Below are 11,031 nucleotides of genomic sequence, written 5' to 3' on the forward strand. Positions count from 1 at the left end.
ACAATTCTGGACAGGGAATAGAATGTCTCTATTTGACAAGGCTGCTTCAACATTCACACAGAGAAAAATAAGAGAGGATTTTTTTTATTAATTATTTTATTTTTTTATTAATTAATTTACTTATTCAAGCACTGGGTACAGTCAGAAGCGCGGGAGGGTGAGAGAATTCACCAGAGCCAGAGCAGGGAACAGAACAGGCAGAAGGACCAAAGTACACTGCTGAGGGGAGCAGCGGGCGGCAGGAGAGGTCTGCGCGTCATGTGGGACCCTCGCCGGGCAGCCGGGCAGCCGGGCAGCCGGGCAGCTGAGCAGCCAGGCATCGAACCGGCGCTGCAGAGGCTGCGGGCAGCCTCGCAACCCAGCACTCAACAGCTGCGCCACCGGGGAGGCCCGGATTCTTTAGAGGACTTTGGGAACACCTTACTCTGTACTCTGCATGGAATATTCAGAGCTCTGTAAGACCTCCAATTTTTATGATTTTGCATCATTTTACAGATGTCAGTTGTGTCTACAGAGAATGTATATAGGACTAGTGGTTCACTTATCCCCAATCTGCCACTTCAAGTCAGCACACACATGCAAACTTGTTCTTGTTGTTTTTTTTTTATCATTTTATATATATATATATATTTAAAAATATATTACAACATCTTTCATTTTTGTGCAATGTATGATTTCCCCATGAAATTCCCACCAGTTCACCTGTGCACCATCACCATAGTCCCTCGTGCTCTTCCCTCCCTTTCCATATCCTTCTCCCTCCAATTTCCTACTTTGTTGAAGGAAAATGACTTATGTGGCCAGCAACATTGTATGCTGACTTATGAAGTGTTCCCATGTTGAGTTTCATGTTGTCAGATGTGATAAACCAGTTCCCTAACCTGCCTGTCAGTTGGGCTGCACAGAACAGAGATCCTCAGGAAGGACCTGCAGTGTGGAGAGTAAGAAACTAATTTTGACTTTTAAACTGAATAAACGTGACATGGAGGTCACAGAATAAGGGCATATGTGCATTTACATGACCTTGTCTTGATAAAGTGACTTTCTCCAGAAGCACATTTTATCATTTTCTTTCTCCTGCTGGTTTCTCCTTTCCCTCTATGTTTTATCAACCTCTTTCTCTCAGCAGAAGTTGGAGGGAGTAGCAGGTTCAGAGCCAAGAGGAAATGCCTCAGGGTTAATTCTTGCTTCTTTATAGTTTCCACTGAAATATCTAGTTCTTAGGTCAATTAAAAGATTATTAGGAAATGACCATGCGAAGGTGTGAAAAAAATTATATTAATTTATGATGAATTCTAAAATTCTAAGAGAGATTATTTTTATCTAGTTCATTATAGGGAATAATTCATCACCAATGTCTTTTTTAAAAAATAAGTTAAATTCTATGGTTACTTTGAAGTTCTATTAGTGTGGTTTTACACAACTTCAGAGGTATTTTAGAATACATTTTTTTTTCCATATCCGTTTCCATCCACCATCTTTGGATGGATGGAATTGACTTGACTTCAATATCGAAGTCAAGGCTCTTTGAGAAGATAAAATGGGAAACAAAAAACTAAACATAAACAGTCAATAGGGAAGTCCTAGAACTGAATTACTTTCAAAGTGAGTTGTGCTTATATATCCTACTAAGGCAGTGATGACCTCAACCCCACATTTCATTTTTTTTTTTAAATCATTATTTGGATGATGAGAAAAGTCACCAAGTTAAAAATTAATGTCATCATAGATTGTGTTAGATTTCATCACAGAAATAAAATAAGCTTGTCTTGCATCAGTCATGTTACAAATAATAGTGGAGAAGTTCTTAGATCAGAAAATCAAGAAGAGTATGGGCATGGACTCATGGGAAAGCTCGTGAGTAAAACTCACATGAGTGTCTTGCTTACAGAAATAAACACCATGTATACCAGTCTCTTAACTCTGCTCTTTGTTTCCTCAACAGAGCTACAGCGAACCTGTTGATGTTAAGACATCTCAACCTCCTCAGCTGATCAATTCAAAGCCGTCAGTGTTTCATGGGCCCAGCCAGGCCCACTCAGCTCTGTACCTAAGTTCCCACTATCACCAACAACCAGCAATGAATCCTCACCTAACTGCCATGCATCCCAGTCTCCCCAGGAGCATAGCACCCAAGCCGAATAACCAAATGCCAGTGACTGTCTCTATAGCAAATATGGCCGTGTCCCCCCCGCCTCCCCTCCAGATCAGTCCACCTCTTCACCAGCATCTCAACATGCAACAGCACCAGCCACTCGCCATGCAGCAGCCCCTTGGGAACCAGCTCCCCATGCAGGTCCAGTCTGCCTTACATTCTCCCACCATGCAGCAGGTACGTGTAAGCACGGCTCTCCTCTTCAGAAGAGCTGGGAGGGAAGGGGCTGTGTACCCCACAAGTGAGATGATCTGTGCTTTCTTTCCTAATCGAGAGCATAATCAAAAATACTCAACAAATATCTGCTTTCTGAAAAATATAATTTACAGTTGTGTTTGTGCAGCATTGTATGAGCACAGCAATTGATAGTTGAGTTCTTCTTTTCATAAGCACTGGTGTCTTTCCCATGATGTATATGATTCTTTAGTTTTCTAACCAACCTTCTTGTTTTGTGCCTTTTTGTGTAAAGTACATTTATATTGAGGTGCCAACAGTTCTAAAGATCTTTGTGGAATAGATGCATTTAAAAAAAAAAAATCAGGCCAAAATGAGAAAGTCTTGATTAATAAGCCTATTGAGTCCAATAAATGTTGCAAAAAGGAATCAGGCCCACTGTTTCTGGTCAGAAATGTCAAATTTGGTACAACTTTAAAATTCTGAGAAGTGAACATTTAAGCCAAAGGTTTATTTTTAAATGGCGATCTGGCTTCTGCAGATTGGAAAAACACAGGAAGTTTGAAAGCTTCCCTGCCCACTCCTCAATTATTGAAACCAGTTGTGTGTGCAATCTTAGCTTAAGTTTTCTTTGAAATAAAGTTTTACTTTTGAATGTTGGTGTTATTTTAAATGTTCAAAATGAGGAGCAAATGGTATAAACTAAACACAAAGCATTCAAAAATTTGAAAATCTAGTTTTAAAAAATTGGTCAGAGTAAAAATAACAAATCATATCAAATTCATCTATCACTTTTGTAATCCAATTACTTTGTTTTTCCCAGAGCTATAATGAAATATGCAAACATAACCTTCCTTTAGAATTGAAATCTAGTCCTCTGTAGAATTTGAGTCTGTAGTAGGACTAGGGTGGGGTAAAGGAGAAGCATAAAGAGGAATCAAATGTCATTTTATTATTACACTTATAGACAGGCTTTCTAGAGCTAACATTAACAAACCTTAATATATTACCTTAGCTCATCTTTAATTCTCAACTTATAATGCAGATACTAGCATTACCTTTATTTTATAGGTGAGGAATCTGAGGTTTGGCCAAGTTTAGTGCCCATAGGTCAGAGATGAAAATCAATCTAAGGTCTATTCAGAAATCAGAGTCTCTCACTCACAGTGAGTGAGCCTCTCACTCATAATCCTTCCTGCAGACTATTCTGGTTCACATTGGAGAATTTGTGATTCTAAAGAATTTGGAGGGTCTTTCAATCCTAGCTGGTTCTAAGAAATGGTCATGAAGAGCATAGGGACCTATTTCTTTACTGAAATCTTCCTTGTTCTCTAAGTCAAGGATATTGATAATGCCCCATGACTGACTTACCTACATTCATCAGCTAGTTGTTGACTTACTAAGGAAAAAGAGGTGATTTCTACCATCATGCCTTTATCTACAGCAAGTGATATTCATGATGTCAAATTTCCACACTCCAACAGACATCACTCTCAAGAAAGGGACTCTCGTGGGTCATACCTTCCATTTTAAAGATCCAGTCATATTTGCATAAAAATTAATGCTTTGAGGGACACAACTTTCAGGTGTGTGAGTTGACTCCAGTCTAAGGGTGCTGCATTGGCTGAGGGCCACTGTTCTGTTAATGATGCTGTAGTTCAGGGCTGTTGCTTCTCAAAGAAGGACTATAGAGAGCATAGTCCTTCTCTAAGTTCAAGGCTTGAGATCTGTCCAGAGAAGATGCATTTTAATCTCATGTATTCACTAGGAGATGGTTCCTTTGTCTATTTAAACTGATACCTTAGAGGAGCTGACTGTGACCCTGAATAGTTTCAAACATGTCAGATTTATGTCAGGCCACATATGAAAACAGCAAAGATTTGTTGTTCCTTGTAGAATCTTAACTGAATAGGAAAAAAATAGAACAGATTACACTGGACAAGTTATTCATCAATCTATAAGTCAGTTCTTACTGACTTATATCTCAATAAGTGTTCTTACTGAGATGGTAGAACCTGATTCAATTGATATTAATAATAAAAGACTAAATGTCATAAACCCAAAATGGAGAGTAAATAGCTGCAAAGACTATAGTGACTAACATCACTTTTAACAATGCCTTGGTCATGTTAGGTAGTCAGTTGTACAATTGAAAGCACAGATAGTAAAAAATGTTTAAATATTGGAAGAAATTACAGGTTGGTTTGTAGAATCTCAATTTCTTTTGTTGAGTCAAATACAGATCATTGATCTCCTAGCACATGCCAGGCACTGTCTAGGTTCTGGAAATTGAATGATAAATTTGAAGAGGTAATGAGGCCACTGCCCACCCCCCTCCCCCCACGGAGCTCATAACAGAGTTGGGGTGGGCAGGGAATAATGGATGGTAATAAGATAAACTGATAAATTATTAAGAGTCTGTGAGCAAACTAAAACAGGAGGACAAACTACAGGGAGATGGAAGAAAGCCAGAGCCTTTAGCTGGGATGGATACAGAAGGTCCCTAACAAGAACAGGCACAGATACCTGAAGGATGAGAGAGAAGGAAGCCCTTAAAATTGGGAAGGTAAGAAGGGTGTGGGGGAAAGACCAGTAAAGAGCAGTAGCAAGGAAAGAAAGGCTCTGAGCTGGAAGGACTAAGATGGGGAGGAGCATGGCTTTTCTAGGAGATGGTAAAGAGTCTGATGGGGAGTCCGATGGGCCATGAGGTCAGATTCATGAACCAGTCATTGGACTAGGATCCTGAGGGTCATGGGGACAGACAACCCCAACACATTAAAAATCCTAAAATCAGGATCAGAGTTTATCATCCTTGATGACACTCAATTTAACCAATCACAACAGTCTGGCAGAGCCAAAGTTCAAGTCACCAGTGGTGGTCTTAGCCTGTGGCTACAACACCAGGTTGTGGATAAATTTGACCTGCTTGACTTATCATCCAAACCACCTTTATGCTGAAGATGTTTGCTTCCTAATAGAAAAAGAAAGTCAACAGTTACTGTATTTTAAAAGTCACTCACATTTCAGTATAATTTTAGCTATTTTATTATCCTTTTCAAAATGAATATATCTTACAAAAATGATTGTATAGTTTACCAGGAATAATAGTTTCATTTTTTTTCTGGAATAATATTTTATACACTAAACCCAGGGACCTGCTGTTTTTGGTCTAGTTTTCTTCCCTTTTTTTCTGTTCACTATATTGTTGAATGAGGTCAAGAGAAAAAAATCATTAATATCTGTCAACTTCCTTTATAACCTTAAGAAAAAAATCTTTGTATGATATCACACAGACAGATTTTCAATTTCCTTGTGTAATAAACAGCTGCTTTAGGATTTGGGTGTAATTTAAAGGTTTAAAAAAATCACATTGAGATTGATGAATAAATCAGTTGTGAAGACAAAAACATTGATGCCTGTTGAAAATACCTCTCCAGACAGGCAGGAAATGAAATTAGTTCCCAGTAAAGTGTGGATATGAGGATCACTGTTTGGTTGTGCTGCAGGCTCTTTAGGACTTGCGATGGTGGCACAACAAGACTGCTAGGGCTACAGAAATCTAATTAAAGAGCAAATGTCCCTTCTGACATCAAATTAATCTTTATCATGTTTCCTATTTTTATTTCAATCTGGCACCAGAAAATGAAATTTAGAATTCCAGGCATGCTACAAAACAGTTGGTGATTTTTCTCTTGAGCATTAAAATGCAAAATATTCAGTCTTGTTTAATTAGACTGCTAAGCAAACATTTTTCAAAAAAATTATATCATCATTGTTGTTTCATATTTGCATCAATAATAAAAATGTACTTAGCTCTAGGTTTGACCTCGGCATGTCTTCATATGGTGTTCTGAAAAATGTTTCATTTTTTAAATTGAAAGCAAGTAAAATAATGTTACTTCAGACTTTGCATATATTTTTCTTGCTTATGTTTTTCTTGGACACCGTGGTTGTTTTAATATTAGTGATCTTAAATGTAGGCACTGAAGTTAGCTGAATTTTTAAAACTTTAAACTTTGTTGATAACATAAAATTTTGATTATCCATTTAATCTTAAACTAATAGCTTGTAAATTAATGCTCTCCCAATATTCTCTCATCCAACTTTGAAGAACCATTTTCATTGAATAGAAAAAAAGATGATTTCTTATGCTGGATTCTTTGGGATAGAATGGAATCAAGCTGGTTTCTGTTTGTTTGTTTGTTTTTCACTTTCTCGTATGTTTCTATACCTTCACCTAACTCAAGATGTTTTCATCTTACACTATTTTTGAGACTTGTTTACTTCTGTGTTTCATTTTGTCACTTGTACCAAAATGCAATATGAAGAACTTTACATTCAAAAGATAGGCAAGCCCTGGCATTTGCACATTACACTCCCCTTGCTTTTCCAACCGTAGAATCAAATAGTCTGTGTTAAACTTTAGTTATTGAAAAACATAATTTATTGAGTCACTAGTATGTGCTAGGCCTGAGAATATTCAATCAGCAATGCAAACACTCTGTTCTTAAGATTCCAAAGGCCAGCCAGGGGTGAAAGTGAAAGCCAACACAAAGATCCCCACTTTAAGGGTTTTTCCTTTTTCTTGCCCAGCTTCACACTAGACACTAAAGAAGGAAGTCAAGAAAGCTGAACAAGTCCCATAAAGACAATGTTTTTGAACCATTGTGAAGTGAATGCGCTGCATTGCAGCCAGTGAGACTCCTTGCATGATAGATATAGGATGGTCTGAAGAAAGAGAAGAAATAGGACCGGAAAGGACTGGGGAACCAAACGTCCAGTTATTCCTCTTCCTATTTATCTTCCTAGTTTAGAAAATGTAATACAGCTTGAGCTGCAGGTGGTGTCTGCCTCAACAAAACTTATTTCAATAAGTCAGTTGTTAATTTAAGAAATATTCTATTTCTTTTGGTCTCTACAGGCTCAAAAAACCAGTGTGGATGAATTCTCTACTTTTCAATGAATTGCTTCCAATCATTCAGAGTTTGTCTTTCATCCACAGCTTTGGTAGGAGTTATGTGGACACTGGTGTAAAGTCTTTATCATTAGAATGGAAAATAAGTTAATATCTTAAAGCCAATGTTGAAAATAGAGGACATTTGATAATAGGGATCTTGGAATCTTTACCCAGAAGACACTCAAACACAAATAAATGTCTCATGAAATATCTTTAGTTAAAAACAATCCTCTGATCATCCTCCTGAGTTTTTTTAAGTTAGAAATTCAACAATATTTTGCCCCCAAACACCCTGTAAGGGAATAGAGAATGATGCATTTTTAAGTCTCTTGATTTTTCAGTGGTTAAAAACCATGCATGAAATCTGCTGCAGAAAAAGGCAACCACGAGATTAATTAAGTTGCTTTTTTGGTCATTCCCAGCAAAGCTTGCTTATGCTACTCTTGAATTCACCAGATAAGCTAAAAATAAATCTTAGAGTATAATGCTTTTTGTTTACGCAATATAGCTGTGTACTTCAGAGATTCTGTCCTTGGATTTTTAATAGCTTTGCTAGGATTAAAAGTCAACACTTCACCATACTAGTGTATTAGAAGAATGTTCCTGAAGTCTGATAATTACTTGCCAATTAATAGACTTTTCAATTAAAAATATTTGTTCTGTCTTACACTTTTCCTTCTCTGTATTCTCCAATGGCAAGCTGTTTTGAATCTCTTTCCCTGTATTAGTCCAACAACTGTTAAAAAGCTTTGGTTGAAATTTTTTAGCTGAGAAAGAAGTACAAATAAAAGAAGAGGCAGATGGTCCTTTTGTTACTGAATGAAGAAAAAGGGTTTTGAGAACAATATGTGAATAGGTGTAGTCTAATAAAACACTCAGCCACCTGCTGCCTGAATCCTTCAAAAAAAAAGAGAGAGAGATTCTGTTGCATATTCGAGGGATTAACTATTAATGTATCCTTAGGTTTAACAGAAAACATAAACTTTGAAGGGTTTAGGTCCTGTTCCCTTTGTTTTGATTGAGTTGGCTTCTCTATGTTTCAAATTGTTTTGCAATCCAATTTCTCTGCTCAAGAGTGTAACTAAAGGTTTTCTAACACATGGTTAAGTGAAGGAAAGGTAAGACAAATGGTCTTTACAAAAGGTAAGTGCTGAAGTATACAGCACTCTTTTCTACCATTGTTTTAAGCTTTCTGGGCCTCTTGATAAGCTTGCCCCTCGCCCCACCCTGGAAGCACAAGAAAGGAGGCAGTTGTGTGTTTGCAAACAATAGATAAATATTTGGGTGCTTTTCTTCTTTTAAAAAAAAAAAAGTGATCCTTATTTGTGGGCTCACTTTCCCTTCCAGGGATTTACTCTTCAACCCGACTATCAGACTATAATCAATCCTACATCTACGACTGCACAAGTGGTCACCCAAGCAATGGAATATGTGCGTTCCGGGTGCAGAAATCCTCCCGCCCAGCCGGTGGACTGGAATAACGACTACTGCAGTAGTGGGTAAGCGGCCGGTCATCGCCATCTGGTGGTGAACACCTCTCATAGCATGCATGTCGTGCCGTTCTCCCTAGTTGAGAGAAAGAGCTATCTTTTCTTCCTCCTTTCTGAGAGGTGGTCTAGAAACATTCCACACCTAGAAAAGCAGAACACATTGCTCCCGAAATTTTTAAGCAGGTTCCTTGCTGTTCCAAGAATAGATGACTTTAGATCCCTGTTCACTTTAGATGTACGTTAACTAACTGTACTAGAACAAGTAGACACACATACACCCCTCATCCCCAGGTCACCTGTTAAACACTTTTGGTAACAAGACGTTGTCCGTTCTCTCTTCATACAGGGGCATGCAGAGGGACAAAGCACTGTACCTTACCTGAAAGTCCGAACACCTCTTCTTTCCACTGAAGAATTCAGGGAAGTCTTTTCACCGTGGATTGCTTTGTACAGTCAAGGCGGTTCTCCATTTTATTAGAAAATACAAGTTGCTAAGCACTTAGGACCATTTGAGCTTGTGGGTAACCCACTCTGGAAGAAATAGTCATGCTTCTTTATTATTTTTTTAATCCTTTATGAACATTGTTTTTCTTCTTCCCTGAAGGAAATTTGGACCATTCAGATTTTATGTTGGTTTTTTGCTGTGAAGTGCTGCGCTATAGTAACTGCCTTAGCAACTGTAGATGTCTCGGATAAAAGTCCTGGATTTTCCATTGGTTTTCATAATGGGTGTTTATATGAAACTACTAAAGACTTTTTAAATGGCTTGATGTAGCAGTCATAGCAAGTTTGTAAATAGCATCTATGTCACACTCTCCTAGAGTATAAAATGTGAATGTTTTTGTAGCTAAATTGTAATTTCAAACTGGCTCATTCCAGTTTATTGATTTCACAATAGGGGTTAAATTGGCAAACATTCATATTTTTACTTCATTTTTAAGACAACTGACTAATAGTTCTATATTTTCAAAATATTTGAAAAAAAAACGTATTCCCAAATGATATTAATTTAAAAACAAATTGGCTTTGTCTCACTGATCAGACAAAAAGAAACTAGTGTTAAGGGAAGTGCAAACACATTTATTTTGTACTGCAGAAAAATTGCTTTTTTGTATCACTTTTTGTGTAATGGTTAGTAAATGTCATTTAAGTCCTTTTATGTATAAAACTGCCAAATGCTTACCTGGTATTTTATTAGATGCAGAAACAGATTGGAAACAGCTAAATTACAACCTTTACATATGGCTCTGCATTATTGTTTCTTCATACTGTGTCTGTATTTAATCTTTTTTTATGGAACCTGTTGCGCCTATTTATGAAATAATAAATATAGGTGTTTGTAAGTAAATTTGTTAGTATTTGAAAGAGGTTTCTTTGATGTTTTAACTTTTGCTGGCAAAAAATATTCACGCTTGGTGTGAATACTTATTATTTAGTTTTTACAGTGACATAAATAAAGCCAAACCTACTTTTCATTTAGCAGCAAACTAAAGTTACCAATCCTTATTTCTACATTTTTGGTTGATGAAAAACAAAATATGATATTTAAGAACTTTCTTTCTCCAGACAATAGAACAGAGAATTGCCCTAAAAGTCACACAAGCTCCAAGACTAAACAAATAGACGGTTCTCTATATGCAAACAGTTGCTTCTTGGTTCTCAGCTGGTTTTGGTCAATTCTATAAAATCCCCTCCTCCAAAAAAGATAATTAAAGTTGAATCAACCAAAATTCCTCAGACAGCATGCTTTTCACAAAACCCAGAAAACATTTAGGCATTAAACCAGGAGTGGGAAGAAGGAAAGGGGAAGCAAACTGTCCAGATGACAACTCTAAATGAAAGGTGAGTAACCAAACAAACAAAAAAAAAAAAAACGAAAGGGAAAGCATTCCAACTTGAAAACTTTTGATAGAAATTGAGATTCTTACTGTATTTTGTGTCTCGGCAAACTACTTCTCTTCTAGAATTCCTGGGTCGTCCAAGAGAATTCTCAGGGTAGAAGGGATTTGCTAGGAAACCAAAAACATTGAGAATCTGGCTGAAGGTTGGCAGAGCTATTATATCAAAAGGGGCTGGCAAATTACTCCTTCACAGGGGATTGTATTAAGAAAGCTAGTCTGGTTGGAAATCAGGAGAATGGATAATGTCTCTTTCATGGAATGTGTGAAATAATCTTAGCAATTTAATTAAATACAAATATATGCATTGTATACTCCAGTCAGAATTAAAAGACAAAAGGTATGCTTGCTTTGGAA

The 11,031-nt window shown here is 37.2% G+C and overlaps 1 protein-coding gene across 1 annotated transcript in view; it reads left to right on the plus strand.

Annotated features, from left to right (window-relative positions):
• Nucleotides 1-9,159, plus strand: part of TOX (thymocyte selection associated high mobility group box) — a gene marked incomplete at both ends in the record, with an annotated part of 305,768 nt that extends 296,609 nt beyond the window's left edge. Inside the window, 3 exons of the mRNA XM_084230243.1 lie at nucleotides 1,946-2,332; nucleotides 8,634-8,785; nucleotides 9,123-9,159. Coding sequence (XP_084086369.1) covers nucleotides 1,946-2,332; nucleotides 8,634-8,785; nucleotides 9,123-9,159 — 576 coding nt within the window. The remainder of the gene's footprint in view (nucleotides 1-1,945; nucleotides 2,333-8,633; nucleotides 8,786-9,122) is intronic.
• Between the last annotated feature and the right edge of the window lie 1,872 nt (nucleotides 9,160-11,031).

The sequence above is a fragment of the Talpa europaea genome (genome assembly GCF_964194135.1).
Source record: "Talpa europaea genome assembly, chromosome: 3".
Lineage (NCBI taxonomy): Eukaryota > Metazoa > Chordata > Mammalia > Eulipotyphla > Talpidae > Talpa > Talpa europaea.